This window comes from Ascaphus truei, chromosome 4, assembly GCF_040206685.1.
Source record: "Ascaphus truei isolate aAscTru1 chromosome 4, aAscTru1.hap1, whole genome shotgun sequence".
Taxonomy (NCBI): domain Eukaryota; kingdom Metazoa; phylum Chordata; class Amphibia; order Anura; family Ascaphidae; genus Ascaphus; species Ascaphus truei.
The window spans coordinates 421540336-421557585 of record NC_134486.1 but is presented as its reverse complement, the minus strand read 5'-3'; the positions used below and the strand labels follow the sequence as shown (position 1 = coordinate 421557585).

Sequence of the window (17250 nt, the reverse complement as noted above, 5' to 3'; positions counted from 1 at the left end):
TGATGGGATAACCCAGCGATGGGTGGGAGCATGGTGACATTTGATGGGATAACCCAGCGATGGGTGGGAGCATGGTGACATGTGATGGGATAACCCAGCGATGGGTGGGAGTATGGTGTCATGTGATGGGATAACCCAGCGATGGGTGGGAGCATGGTGACATGTGATGGGATAACCCAGCGATGGGTGGGAGCGTGGTGTCATGTGATGGGATAACCCAGCGATGGGTGGGAGCGTGGTGTCATGTGATGGGATAACCCAGCGATGGGTGGGAGCGTGGGGTCATGTGATGGGATAACCCAGCGATGTGTGGGAGCATGGTGTCATGTGATGGGATAACCCAGCGATGGGTGGGAGCGTGGGGTCATGTGATGGGATAACCCAGCGATGTGTGGGAGCATGGTGTCATGTGATGGGATAACCCAGCGATGGGTGGGAGCATGGTGTCATGTGATGGGATAACCCAGCGATGTGTGGGAGCATGGTGTCATGTGATGGGATAACCCAGCGATGGGTGGGAGCGTGGTGACAGGGAGCGTGGTGACATTTGATGGGATAACCCAGCGATGGGTGGGAGCATGGTGACATTTGATGGGATAACCCAGCGATGGGTGGGAGCATGGTGACATGTGATGGGATAACCCAGCGATGGGTTGGAGCATGGTGACATGTGATTGGATAACCCAGCGATGGGTGGGAGTATGGTAACATGTGATGGGTGGGAGCATGGTGACATGTGATGGATAACCCAGCGATGGGTGGGAGCATGGTGTCCTATGATGGGATAACCCAGAGAAGGGTGGAAGCATGGTGACATGTGATGGGATAACCCAGCGATGGGTGGGAGCATGGTGTCATGTGATGGGATAACCCAGCGATGGGTGGGAGCATGGTGACATGTGATGGGATAACCCAGCGATGGGTGGGAGCATGGTGTCATGTGATGGGATAACCCAGTGATGGGTGGGAGCATGGTGTCATGTGATGGGATAACCCAGCGATGGGTGGGAGCATGGTGACATGTGATGGGATAACCCAGCGATGGGTGGGAGCATGGTGTCATGTGATGGGATAACCCAGTGATGGGTGGGAGCGTGGTGACAGGGAGCGTGGTGACATTTGATGGGATAACCCAGCGATGGGTGGGAGCGTGGTGTCATGTGATAACCCAGCGATGGGTGGGAGCGTGGTGTCATGTGATAACCCAGCGATGGGTGGGAGCGTGGTGTCATGTGATGGAATAACCCAGCGATGGGGGGGAGCGTGGGGTCATGTGATGGGATAACCCAGCGATGGGTGGGAGCATGGTGAAATGTGATGGGATAACCCAGCGATGGGTGGGAGCATGGTGACATGTGATGGGATAACCCAGCGATGGGTGGGAGCGTGGTGACATGTGATGGGATAACCCAGCGATGGGTGGGAGCGTGGTGACGTGATGGGATAACCCAGCGATTGGTGGGAGCATGGTGTCATGTGATGGAATAACCCAGCGATGGGTGGGAGCATAGTGTCGTGTGATGGGATAACCCAGCGATGGGTGGGAGCATGGTGTCATGTGATGGGAAAACCAAGCGATGGGTGGGAGCATGGTGTCATGTGATGGGATAACCCAGCGATGGGTGGGAGCATGGTGACATGTGATGGGATAACCCAGCGATGGGTGGGAACGTGGTGTCATGTGATGGGACAACCCAGCGATGGGTGAGAGCGTGGTGTCATGTGATGGGATAAACCAGCGATGGGTGGGAGCATGGTGTCATGTGATGGGATAACCCAGCGATGGGTGGGAGCATGGTGACATGTGATGGGATAACCCAGCGATGGGTGGGAGCATGGTGTCATGTGATGGGATAACCCAGCGATGGGTGGGAGCGTGGTGACAGGGAGCGTAGTGATATTTGATGGGATAACCCAGCGATGGGTGGGAGCATGGTGTCATGTGATGAGATAACCCAGCGATGGGTGGGAGCATGGTGACATGTGATGGGATAACCCAGCGATGGGTGGGAGCGTGGTGACATGTGATGGGATAACCCAGCGATGGGTGGGAGCATGGTGACATGTGATTGGATAACCCAGCGATGGGTGGGAGTATGGTAACATGTGATGGGTGGGAGCATGGTGTCATGTGATGGGATAACCCAGCGATGGGTGGGAGCATGGTGCTATGTGATGTGATAACCCAGCGATGGGTGGGAGCATGGTGTCATGTGATGGGATAACCCAGCGATGGGTGGGAGCATGGTGACATGTGATGGGATAACCCGGCGATGGGTGGGAGCGTGGTGACATGTGATGGGATAACCCAGCGATGGGTGGGAGCATGGTGTCATGTGATGGGATAACCCAGCGATGGGTGGGGGCATGGTGACATGTGATGGGATAACCCAGCGATGGGTGGGAGCATGGTGACATGTGATGGCATAACCCAGCGATGGGTGGGAGCGTGGGGTCATGTGATGGGATAACCCAGCGATGTGTGGGAGCATGGTGTCATGTGATGGGATAACCCAGCGATGGGTGGGAGCGTGGTGACAGGGAGCGTGGTGACATTTGATGGGATAACCCAGCGATGGGTGGGGGCATGGTGACGTGATGGGACAACCCAGTGATGGGTGGGAGCGTGGTGTTATGTGATGGGATAATCCAGCGATGGTTGGGAGCATGGTGACATGTGATGGGATAACCCAGCGATGGGTGGAAGCATGGTGACATGTGACTGGATAACCCAGCGATGGGTGGGAGTATGGTAACATGTGATGAGTGGGAGCATGGTGACATGTGACTGGATAACCCAGCGATGGGTGGGAGTATGGTAACATGTGATGAGTGGGAGCATGGTGACATGTGATGGGATAACCCAGCGATGGGTGGGAGTATGGTGTCCTATGATGGGATAACCCAGAGAAGGGTGGAAGCATGGTGACATGTGATGGGATAACCCAGCGATGGGTGGGAGCATGGTGTCATGTGATGGAATAACCCAGCGATGGGTGGGAGCGTGGTGTCATGTGATGGGATAACCCAGCGATGGGTGAGAGCATGGTGTCATGTGATGGGATAACCCAGCGATGGGTGGGAGCATGGTGACATGTGATGGGATAACCCAGCGATGGGTGGGAGCGTGGTGTCATGTGATGGGAAAACCCAGCGATGGGTGGGAGCATGGTGTCATGTGATGGGATAACCGAGCGATGGGTGGGAGCATGGTGTCATGTGATGGGATAACCCAGCGATGGGTGGGAGCATGGTGTCATGTGATGGGATAATTCAGCGATGGGTGGGAGCGTGGTGACATGTGATGGGATAACCCAGCGATGGGTCGGAGCATGGTGACATGTGATGGGATAACCCAGCGATGGGTGGGATTGTGGTGACATGTGATCGGATAACCCAGCGATGGGTGGGATTGTGGTGTCATGTGATGGGATAACCCAGCGATAGGTGGGAGCATGGTGTCATGTGATAGGATAACCCAGCGATGGGTGGGAGCGTGGTGACATGTGATGGGATAACCCAGAGATGGGTGGGAGCATGGTGTCATGTGATGGGATAGCCCAGCGATGGGTGGGAGCGTGGGGTCATGTGATGGGATAACCCAGCGATGGGTGGGAGCGTGGTGACATGTGATGGGATAACCCAGCGATGGGTGGGAGCGTGGTGACATGTGATGGGATAACCCAGCGATGGGTGGGATTGTGGTGACATGTGATGGGATAACCCAGCGATGGGTGGGATTGTGGTGTCATGTGATGGGATAACCCAGCGATGGGTGGGAGCATGGTGTCATGTGATGGGTTAACCCAGCGATGGGTGGGAGCATGGTGTCATGTGATGGGATAACCCAGCGATGGATGGGAGCGTGGGGTCATGGGATGGGATAACCCAGTGATGTATGGGAGCATGGTGTCATGTGATGGGATAACCCAGCGATGGGTGGGAGCGTGGTGACAGGGAGCGTGGTGACATTTGATGGGATAACCCAGCGATGGGTGGGAGCATGGTGACATGTGATGTGATAACCCAGTGATGGGTGGGAGCGTGGTGTTATGTGATGGGATAACCCAGCGATGGGTGGGAGCATGGTGACATGTGATGGGATAACCCAGCGATGGGTGGAAGCATGGTGACATGTGATGGGATAACCCAGCGATGGGTTGGAGCATGGTGACATGTGATCGGATAACCCAGCGATGGGTGGGAGTATGGTAACATGTGATGGGTGGGAGCATGGTGACATGTGATGGGATAACCCAGCGATGGGTGGGAGCATGGTGTCCTATGATGGGATAACCCAGAGAAGGGTGGAAGCATGGTGACATGTGATGGGATAACCCAGCGATGGGTGGGAGCATGGTGACATGTGATGGGATAACCCAGCGATGGGTGGGAGCGTGGTGTCATGTGATGGGATAACCCAGCGATGGGTGAGAGCATGGTGTCATGTGATGGGATAACCATGCGATGGGTGGGCGCGTGGGGTCATGTGATGGGATAACCCAGCGATGGGTGGGAGCATGGTGACATGTGATGGGATAACCCAGCGATGGGTGGGAGCGTGGTGTCATGTGATGGGATAACCCAGCGATGGGTGGGAGCATGGTGTCATGTGATGGGATAACCCAGCGATGGGAGGGAGCATGGTGTCATGTGATGGGATAACCCAGCGATGGGTGGGAGCGTGGTGACATGTGATGGGATAACCAGCGATGGGTCGGAGCATGGTGACATGTGATGGGATAACCCAGCGATGGGTGGGAGCGTGGTGTCATGTGATGGGATAACCCAGCGATGGGTGGGAGCATGGTGTCATGTGATGGGATAACCCAGCGATGGGAGGGAGCATGGTGTCATGTGATGGGATAACCCAGCGATGGGTGGGAGCGTGGTGACATGTGATGGGATAACCAGCGATGGGTCGGAGCATGGTGACATGTGATGGGATAACCCAGCGATGGGTGGGAGCATGGTGTCATGTGATGGGATAACCCAGCGATGGGTGGGAGCATGGTGTCATGTAATGGGATAACCCAGCGATGGGTGGGAGTATGGTGACATGTGATGGGATAACCCAGCGATGGGTGGGAGCATGGTGACATGTGATGGGATAACCCAGCGATGGGTGGGATTGTGGTGACATGTGATCGGATAACCCAGCGATGGGTGGGATTGTGGTGTCATGTGATGGGATAACCCAGCGATGGGTGGGAGCATGGTGTCATGTGTTAGGATAACCCAGCGATGGGTGGCAGTGTGGTGACATGTGATGGAATAACCCAGCGATGGGTGGGAGCATGGTGTCATGTGATGGGATAGCCCAGCAATGGGTGGGAGCGTGGTGACATGTGATGGGATAACCCAGCGATGGGTGGGAGCATGGTGTCATGTGATGGGATAACCCAGCGATGGATGGTAGCGTGGGGTCATGTGATGGGATAACCCAGCGATGGGTGGGAGCATGGTGTCATGTGATGGGATAACCCAGCGATGGGTGGGAGCGTGGTATCATGTGATGGGATAACCCAGCGATGGGTGGGAGCATGGTGACATGTGATGGGATAACCCAGCCATGGGTGGGAGCATGGTGTCATGTGATGGGATAACCCAGCGATGGGTGGGAGCGTGGTGACATGTGATGGGATAACCCAGCGATAGGTGGGAGCATGGTGACATGTGATGGGATAACCAGCAATGGGTGGGTGCATGGTGTCATGTGATGGGATAACCCACCGATGGGTGGGTCATGTGATGGGATAACTCAGCGATGGATGGGAGCATGGTGTCATGTGATGGGATAACCCAGCGATGGGTGGGATTGTGGTGTCATGTGATGGGATAACCCAGCGATGGGTGGGAGCATGGTGTCATGTGATGGGATAACCCAGCGATGGGTGGGAGCATGGTGTCATGTGATGGAATAACCCAACGATGGGTGGGAGCGTGGTGACATGTGATGGGATAACCCAGCGATGGGTGGGAGCATGGTGTCATGTGATGGGATAACCCAGCGATGGATGGGAGCATGGTGTCATGTGATGGGATAACCCAGCGATGGGTGGGATTGTGGTGTCATGTGATGGGATAACCCAGCGATGGGTGGGATTGTGGTGTCATGTGATGGGATAACCAGCGATGGGTGGGAGCATGGTGACATGTGATGGGATAAGCCAGCGATGGGTGGGAGCGTGGTGTCATGTGATGGGATAACACAGCGATGGGTGGGAGCATGGTGTCATGTGATGGGATAACCTAGTGATGGGTGGGAGCGTGGTGACATGTGATGGGATAACCCAGCGATGGGTGGGAGCATAGTGTCATGTGATGGGATAACCTAGTGATGGGTGGGAGCGTGGTGACATGTGATGGGATAACCCAGTGATGGGTGGGAGCATAGTGTCATGTGATGGGATAACCCAGCGATGGGTGGGAGCGTGGTGTCATGTGATGGGATAACCCAGCGATGGGTGGGAGCGTGGTGACATGTGATGGGATAACCCAGCGATGGGTGGGATTGTGGTGTCATGTGATGGGATAACCCAGCGATGGGTGGGATTGTGGTGTCATGTGATGGGATAACCCAGCGATGGGTGGGAGCATGGTGACATGTGATTGGATAACCCAGCGATGGGTGGGAGCATGGTGACATGTGATGGGATAACCCAGCCATGGGTGGGAGCATGGTGACATGTGATGGATTCCCCTCCCCACACACAGCGTCACAGTGACACACAGGGATCTATTCCCCTCCCCACACACAGTGTCACAGTGTCACACACACAGGGATCTATTCCCTCCTCACACACATTGTCACAGTGACACACACACACACACAGGGATCTATTCCCCTCCCCACACACAGTGTCACAGTGTCACACACACAGGGATCTATGCCCCTCCCACACACAGTGTCACAGTGACACACACACAGAGATCTATTCCCCTCCCCACACTCAGTGTCATAGCGACACACACACAGGGATCTATCCCCTCCCCACACACAGTGTCACAGTGACACACACACACACACACACAGGGATCTATCCCCCTCCCCACACACAGGGTCACAGTGACACACACACAGGGATCTATTCCCCTCCCCACACACAGTGTCACAGTGACACACACACAGGGATCTATCCCCTCCCCACACACAGTGTCACAGTGATACACACACAGGGATCTATTCCCCTCCCCACACACAGTGTCACAGTGACACACACAGGGATCTATTCCCCTTCCCACACACAGTGTCACAGTGACACACACACAGGGATCTATTCCCCTCCCACACACAGTGTTACAGTGACACACACAGGGATCTATTCCCCTCCTCACACACAGCGTCACAATGACACACACACCGATCTATTCACCTCCCCACACACAGTGTCACACACACACACACGGATCTATTCCCCTCCCCATACACAGTGTCACAGTGACACACACCCAGGGATCTATCCCCCTCCCCACGCACAGTGTCACAGTGATACACACACAGGGATCTCTTCCCCTCCTCACACACAGCGTCACAATGACACACACACCGATCTATTCACCTCCCCACACACAGTGTCACACACACACACACGGATCTCTTATCCCCTCCCCATACACAGTGTCACAGTGACACACACACACAGGGATCTATCCCCTCCCCACACACAGTGTCACAGTGATACACACACAGGGATCTCTTCCCCTCCCCACACACAGTGTCACAGTGACACACACACAGGGATCTATTCCCCTCCCCACACAGTGTCACAGTGACACACACAGGATCTATTCCCCCCCCACACACAGTGTCACAGTGTCACACACAGGGATCTATTCCCCTCCCCACACAGTGTCACACACACAGGGATCTAATCCCCTCTCCTCACAGTGACACAGGGATCTATCCCCCTCCCCACACACAGTGACACATACAGGGATCTATCCCCCTCCCCACACACAGTGTCACAGTGACACACACACAGGGATCTATCCCCCTCTCCACACACAATGTCACAGTGACACACACACAGGGATCTATCCCCCCCCCACACACAGTGTCACAGTGACACACACACAGGGATCTATTCCCCTCCCCACACAGTGTCACAGTGACACACACAGGGATCTATTCCCCCCCCACACACAGTGTCACAGTGTCACACACAGGGATCTATTCCCCTCCCCACACAGTGTCACACACACAGGGATCTAATCCCTCTCCTCACAGTGACACAGGGATCTATCCCCCTCCCCACACACAGTGACACATACAGGGATCTATCCCCCTCCCCACACACAGTGTCACAGTGACACACACACAGGGATCTATCCCCCTCTCCACACACAATGTCACAGTGACACACACACAGGGATCTCTTCCCCTCCCCACACACAGTGTCACAGTGACACACACACAGGGATCTATCCCCTCCCCACACAGTGTCACAGGGACACACACACAGGGATCTATCCCCCTCCCCACACAGTGTCACAGTGACACACACAGGGATCTATTCCCCCCCCCACACACAGTGTCACAGTGTCACACACAGGGATCTATTCCCCCCCCACACACAGTGTCACAGTGTCACACACAGGGATCTATTCCCCTCCCCACACAGTGACACACACACAGGGATCTATCCTATCCCCACACACAGTGTCACAGTGATACACACACAGGGATCTATTCCCCTCCCCACACACAGTGTCACAGTGACACACACAGGGATCTATTCCCCTTCCCACACACAGTGTCACAGTGACACACACACATGGATCTATTCCCCTCCCCACACACAGCGTCACAATGACACACACAGGGATCTATTCACCTCCCCACACACAGTGTCACACACACACACACGGATCTATTCCCCTCCCCACATACAGTTTCACAGTGACACACACACAGGGATCTATCCCCCTCCCCACGCAGTGTCACAGTGACACACACACACAGGGATCTATCCCCTCCCCACACACAGTGTCACAGTGATACACACACAGGGATCTCTTCCCCTCCCCACACACAGTGTCACAGTGACACACACACAGGGATCTATTCCCTCCCCACACAGTGTCACAGTGACACACACAGGGATCTATTCCCCCCTCCTCACACAGTGTCCCAGTGTCACACACAGGGATCTATCCCCCTCCCCACACACAGTGACACATACAGGGATCTATCCCCCTCCCCACACACAGTGTCACAGTGACACACACACAGGGATCTATCCCCCTCTCCACACACAATGTCACAGTGATACACACACAGGGATCTCTTCCCCTCCCCACACACAGTGTCACAGTGACACACACACAGGGATCTATTCCCCTCCCCACACAGTGTCACAGGGACACACACACAGGGATCTATCCCCCTCCCCACACACAGTGTCACAGTGACACACACAGGGATCTATTCCCCCCCCCCACACACCGTGTCACAGTGTCACACACAGGGATCTATTCCCCTCCCCACACAGTGTCACACACACAGGGATCTAATCCCCTCTCCTCACAGTGACACAGGGATATATCCCCCTCCCCACACACAGTGACACATTAAGGGATCTATCCCCCTCCCCACACAGTGTCACAGTGACACACACACAGGGATCTATCCCCCTCTCCACACACAGTGTCACAGTGACACACACACAGGGATCTATTCCTCTCCCCACACACAGTGTCACAGTGACACACACACAGGGATCTATCCCCCTCCCCACACAGTGTCACAGACACAGGGATCTATTCCCCTCCCCACACAGTGACACACACACAGGGATCTATTCCCTTCCCCACACAGCATCACAGACACAGGGATCTTTTCTCCTCCCCACACAGCGTCACACACACAGGGATCTATTCCTCTCCCCACACACAGCGTCACACTGACACACACACAGGGATCTATTCCCCTCCCCACACACAGTGACACACACACACAGGGATCTATTCCCCTCCCCACACAGTGTCACAGTGACACACACACACACACACAGGGATCTATTCCCCTTCGAACACACAGTGTCACAGTGACACACACACAGGGATCTATTCCCCTCCCCACACAGTGTCACAGTGACACACACACACAGGGATCTATCCCCCTCCCCACACACAGTGTCACACACACAGGGATCTATTACCCTCTGCACACACAGTGTCACAGTGTCACACACACAGGGATCTATTCCCCTCCCCACACAGTGTCACACACACAGGGATCTATTCCCCTCCCCACACACAGCGTCACAGTGACACACAGGGATCTATTCCCCTCCCCACACAGTGTCATAGCGACACACACACAGGGATCTATCCCCTCCCCACACACAGTGTCACAGTGACACACACACACACAGGGATCTATCCCCCTCCCCACACACAGGGTCACAGTGACACACACACAGGGATCTATTCCCCTCCCCACACACAGTGTCACAGTGACACACACACAGGGATCTATCCCCTCCCCACACACAGTGTCACAGTGATACACACACAGGGATCTATTCCCCTCCCCACACACAGTGTCACAGTGACACACACAGGGATCTATTCCCCTTCCCACACACAGTGTCACAGTGACACACACACAGGGATCTATTCCCCTCCCCACACACAGTGTTACAGTGACACACACAGGGATCTATTCCCCTCCTCACACACAGCGTCACAATGACACACACACCGATCTATTCACCTCCCCACACACAGTGTCACACACACACACACGGATCTATTCCCCTCCCCACACACAGTGACACACACACGGATCTATTCCCCTCCCCACACACAGTGTCACAGTGACACACACAGGGATCTATCCCCTCCCCACGCAGTGTCACAGTGACACACACACAGGGATCTATTCCCCTCCCCACACACAGGGTCACAGTGACACACACACAGGGATCTATTCCCCTCCCCACATACAGTTTCACAGAGAAACACACACAGGGATCTATCCCCCTCCCCACGCAGTGTCACAGTGATACACACACAGGGATCTATTCCCCTCCCCACACACAGTGTCACAGTGACACACAGGGATCTATTCCCCTCCCCACACAGTGTCACAGTGATACACACACAGGGATCTCTTCCCCTCCCCACACACAGTGTCACAGTGACACACACACAGCGATCTATTCCCCTCCCCACACAGTGTCACAGTGACACACACAGGGATCTATTCCCCCCCCACACACAGTGTCACAGTGTCACACACAGGGATCTATTCCCCTCCCCACACAGTGTCACACACACAGGGATCTAATCCCCTCTCCTCACAGTGACACAGGGATCTATCCCCCTCCCCACACACAGTGACACATACAGGGATCTATCCCCCTCCCCACACACAGTGTCACAGTGACACACACACAGGGATCTATCCCCCTCTCCACAAACAGTGTCACAGTGATACACACACAGGGATCTATTCCCCTCCCCACACAGTGTCACAGGGACACACACACAGGGATCTATCCCGCTCCCCACACACAGTGTCACAGTGACACACACAGGGATCTATTCCCCCCCCCCACACACAGTGTCACAGTGTCACACACAGGGATCTATTCCCCTCCCCACACAGTGTCACACACACAGGGATCTAATCCCCTCTCCTCACAGTGACACAGGGATATATCCCCCTCCCCACACACAGTGACACATACAGGGATCTATCCCCCTCCCCACACAGTGTCACAGTGACACACACACAGGGATCTATCCCCCTCTCCACACACAGTGTCACAGTGACACACACACAGGGATCTATTCCTCTCCCCACACACAGTGTCACAGTGACACACACACAGGGATCTATCCCCCTCCCAACACAGTGTCACAGACACAGGGATCTATTCCCCTCCCCACACAGTGACACACACACAGGGATCTATTCCCTTCCCCACACAGCGTCACAGACACAGGGATCTATTCTCCTCCCCACACAGCGTCACACACAGGGATCTATTCCTCTCCCCACACACAGCGTCACAGTGACACACACACAGGGATCTATTCCCCTCCCCACACACAGTGACACACACACACAGGGATCTATCCCCCTCCCCACACACAGTGTCACAGTGACACACACACAGGGATCTATTCCCCTCCACACACAGTGTCACAGTGACACACACAGGGATCAATTACCCTCCCCCCACACACAGTGTCACAGTGACACACACACAGGGATCTATTCCCCTCCCCACACAGTGTCACAGTGACACACACACACACAGGGATCTATTCCCCTTCCCACACACAGTGTCACAGTGACACACACACAGGGATCTATTCCCCTCCCCACACAGTGTCACAGTGACACACACACACACACACACAGGGATCTATCCCCCTCCCCACACACAGTGTCACACACACAGGGATCTATTACCCTCCGCACACACAGTGTCACAGTGTCACACACACAGGGATCTATTCCCCTCCCCACACAGTGTCACACACACAGGGATCTATTCCCCTCCACACACAGTGTCACAGTGACACACACAGGGATCAATTACCCTCCCCCCACACACAGTGTCACAGTGACACACACACAGGGATCTATTCCCCTCCCCACACAGTGTCACAGTGACACACACACACACAGGGATCTATTCCCCTTCCCACACACAGTGTCACAGTGACACACACACAGGGATCTATTCCCCTCCCCACACAGTGTCACAGTGACACACACACACACACACAGGGATCTATCCCCCTCCCCACACACAGTGTCACACACACAGGGATCTATTACCCTCCGCACACACAGTGTCACAGTGTCACACACACAGGGATCTATTCCCCTCCCCACACAGTGTCACACACACAGGGATCTATTCCCCTCCCCACACACAGCGTCACAGTGACACACAGGGATCTATTCCCCTCCCCACACAGTGTCACAGTGACACACACACAGGGATCTATTCCCCTCCCCACACACAGTGTCACAGTGACACACACAGGGATCTATTCCCCTCCCCACACACAGTGTCACAGTGACACACACACAGGGATCTATTCCCCTCCCCACACACAGTGTCACAGTGACACAGGGATCTATTCCCCTCCCCACACACAGCGTCACAGTGACACACACACAGGGATCTATCCCCCCCCCCACACACAGTGTCACAGTGACACCCACACAGGGATCTATCCCCCTCCCCACACACAGTGTCACAGTGACACACACACAGGGATCTATCCCCCTCCCCACACACAGTGTCACAGTGACACACACACAGGGATCTATCCCCCCCCCCACACACAGTGTCACAGTGACACACACACAGGGATCTATCCCCCTCCCCACACACAGTGTCACAGTGACACACACACAGGGATCTATTCCCCTCCCCACACACAGTGTCACAGTGACACACACACAGGGATCTATCCCCCTCCCCACACACAGTGTCACAGTGACACACACACAGGGATCTATTCCCCTCCCCACACACAGTGTCACAGTGACACACACACAGGGATCTATTCCCCTCCCCACACACAGTGTCACAGTGACACACACACAGGGATCTATCCCCCTCCCCACACACAGTGTCACAGTGACACACACACACACACACAGGGATCTATCCCCCCCCCCACACACAGTGTCACAGTGACACCCACACAGGGATCTATCCCCCTCCCCACACACAGTGTCACAGTGACACACACACAGGGATCTATCCCCCTCCCCACACACAGTGTCACAGTGACACACACACAGGGATCTATCCCCCCCCCCACACACAGTGTCACAGTGACACACACACAGGGATCTATCCCCCTCCCCACACACAGTGTCACAGTGACACACACACAGGGATCTATTCCCCTCCCCACACACAGTGTCACAGTGACACACACAGGGATCTATTCCCCTCCCCACACACAGCGTCACAGTGACACACACACAGGGATCTATCCCCCCCCCCCCCACACACAGTGTCACAGTGACACACACACAGGGATCTATTCCCCTCCCCACACACAGTGTCACAGTGACACAGGGATCTATTCCCCTCCCCACACACAGCGTCACAGTGACACACACACAGGGATCTATCCCCCCCCCCCACACACAGTGTCACAGTGACACACACAGGGATCTATCCCCCTCCCCACACACAGTGTCAGTGTCTTATTGTCAGCCCTCTGTCCCGTGGTCCCCACGATCTAACGTGTGTCCCTTCTCTCCCGTGTGACTCTTCCAGCAAAGACCGGTGAAGCAGTCCCTCAGCAAGTCGCTGTGCCGGGAGTCCCACTGGAAATGTCTCCTGCTGTCCCTGCTCATCTACGGCTGCATGGGGGCCATGACCTGGTGCCACGTCACCAAGGTCACCCGCCTGACCTTTGACAGCGCCTACAAGGGCAACTCCATGATGTACCACGACAGCCCCTGCTCCAACGGCTACGTGTACATCCCGCTGGCCTTCCTGGTGATGCTGTACGTGGTGTACCTGGTGGAGTGCTGGCACTGCTACACGCGCAACGAGCTGCAGTACAAGGTGGACCTGGAGAGCGTGCAGGAGCGCGTGGTCAGGATGCAGCAGGCCACGCCGTGCATCTGGTGGAAGGCCATCAGCTACCACTACGTGCGCAGGACCCGGCAAGTGACGCGCTACCGCAACGGGGACGCCTACACCACCACCCAGGTTTACCACGAGCGGGTCAACACCCACGTGGCGGAATCGGAGTTCGACTATGCCAACTGCGGGGCGAAGGACGTCTCCAAGGACCTGACTGACCTGGACAACTACCCCGTCACCCGGCTGCGGTTCACCAAGTGCTTCAGTTTCGCCAACGTGGAGTCGGAAAACTCGTACTTGACGCAGCGCGCCCGCTTCTTCACCGACAACGAGGGGCTGGATGACTACATGGAGGCCCGGGAGGGGATGCACCTCAAGAACGTGGAGTTCAAGGAGTACATGGTGGCATTTTCCGACCCCGATAACCTCCCGTGGTATGTCTCCCACTACGTATTCTGGGTGGCGGCCCTCATGACGCTGTCTTGGCCCCTGAGGGTTCTAAATGAATACCGCACTTCCTGCGTCCACTACCATGTGGAGAAGCTCTTCGGCTTCGACTTCACGCCGGTGACGCCAGCCGAAGACCAGACCTTGTGCCGGAGGATGCCGCGGGTCAACACCATCGACAGCACGGAGCTGGAGTGGCACATCCGGTCCAATCAGCAACTGGTGCCCAGCTACTCCGAGGCCGTGCTTATGGATCTGGTGGGCATGACCACCAGCTACACAGCCTGCCGGTACACGCGGGGCTTTCGGCAGAACTGTGAGAGCTGCCACCGCACCGTCAGCAGCTCCTCCATCTTTTCCCGCAGTGCTCTGAGCATCTGCAACGGCAGCCCCAGGATTCCCTTCAGCAGCAGCCGCTTCTCCCTCGGGCGCCTCTACGGGTCTCGCCGCAGCTGCCTCTGGCAGAGCCGGAGTGAGAGCCTGAACGAGCAGGGCTTCCCCACCGAGCAGACGCGACTCTCCAGCCAAGTGACGGTGGAAGGAGAGGAGCCCCCTCCGTACCAGGATGCCTTGTACTTCCCCGTCCTCATCGTCCACCGCAATGAGGGCTGCCTCAACCACGATCACCGGCGCCTCCACCGCAATGGGTCCTGTGTGGAGACCTCACTATAACGGAGACTGAAAGACTTCGACTTTGAAAAGTTCTAGACGGGGGACATTTCCGCGTCCCCTGCCAATACCGTGCCAGTGGTGTCTACCCGAAGAACATGGTATGACCAGAAACATGCAACACTGCAGCCTTGGTGGGACAAAGATCAGGTTATACCCCCACACGTGGCATTCCCAAAGAACAAAGGCTTTGTATGCACAATAACATGGACCGAGGGGCCCACAGATCTATAAACTCGTGGAGCAAGATCCCTAAGAGCGACCGTATGCTGGTTGTACAAACAGATCCTGTACAAGACATGCGGACTATGGACTATGGAGAAAGACACGTCGACTGGTTTGTACAACCAATGCCAAATACGTGGATTGAGCCACCCACCGACCTATACAATGGTGGAAGTAGTGTTAACACACATACAACGCACACGGCTCAAGGAGTCTGAAGACTTATAGCAACATGGAATAGGCGTGACCAACATCCTGCCACAATGGGCTTCAAATGTAGGTCTTCTTCATCCTGATCTTCTCTACAACCACGGCCAGGGAATACCGGCGTGGCCCCGCGCACACGTGGACAGGCTGAACGTTCTTTTTGGACAGGATATTTAGTAGCAAATAATTAGGCAAAAGGCCATTTACCAAAACAGCCGTGACCTCATGGCCTACACCACGCGTGGAAACCCCTTCCATCTACACGTCATCCCCCAAAGGGTGGAGGTCACGGCCCAGAGAACATGACCTCTAGTCACTGCAGATCCACCGTTAGCCCCGGCAGGACTACTCCACCGCCACACACGTCTACGGGAGGGGCTTGAAGGTTCGTCGGGAAAGCCGCGAGAGGCCACAGGAAAAGGGCATCGCCTGTCACCGAGACACGAGCGTACGCACGCCGCGACCTTCTCACACATGCGCCACGGCCATTAACCATCGTTAATGGGCAAGTGGCCCCTAACGATTGCTAATGGCTATCCGTTAGACTGGATGGTTAGAAGTGCTGGTAAAGGTGCAACTCCACACAGGGAGAGCGGGGTGGGGGCAAGAGGCGGGGTGGGGGCAAGAGGCGGGGTGGGGGCAAGAGGCGGGGTGGGGGCAAGAGGCGGGGTGGAAGCACCGTTAACCCCTTCCATGTCAGAGGGGCCTGCCGTGCCGGCTGTGCTGGGGGTAAAAATGTACGCACGGATCTGATTTCTTCGTTTTCATTCTCGTAAACTCGACATTTAACCGCGTAACGCCGGTCGGTCTGCGGGAGGAAAAGGCGGCCATTTCTACAAGTGTCCTGGGTGCAAGGGGTTAAAGTTAGCTAGAAAGTGATAAGGAATTGTATATAAACAGCGCTGTACGTGGGAAAGGAAGTGTTAAGGATTGTATATACACAGCACTGTACGTAGGAAAGGAAGTGTTAAGGATTGTATATACACAGCACTGTACGTAGGAAAGGAAGTGTTAAGGATTGTATATACACAGCGCTGTACCTAGGAAAGGAAGTGTTAAGGATTGTATATACACAGCGCTGTACGTAGGAAAGGAAGCGTTAAGGATTGTATATACA

The 17250-nt window shown here is 55.3% G+C and overlaps 1 protein-coding gene across 1 annotated transcript in view; it reads left to right on the top strand.

Annotated features, from left to right (window-relative positions):
* Positions 1-16733, top strand: part of TMEM151B (transmembrane protein 151B) — a 25294-nt gene extending 8561 nt beyond the window's left edge. The window contains exon 2 of the mRNA XM_075595114.1: positions 14271-16733. Within this exon, the coding sequence (XP_075451229.1) occupies positions 14271-15704 (1434 nt within the window). The 3' untranslated portion in view covers positions 15705-16733. The remainder of the gene's footprint in view (positions 1-14270) is intronic.
* Positions 16734-17250: the final 517 nt, after the last annotated feature.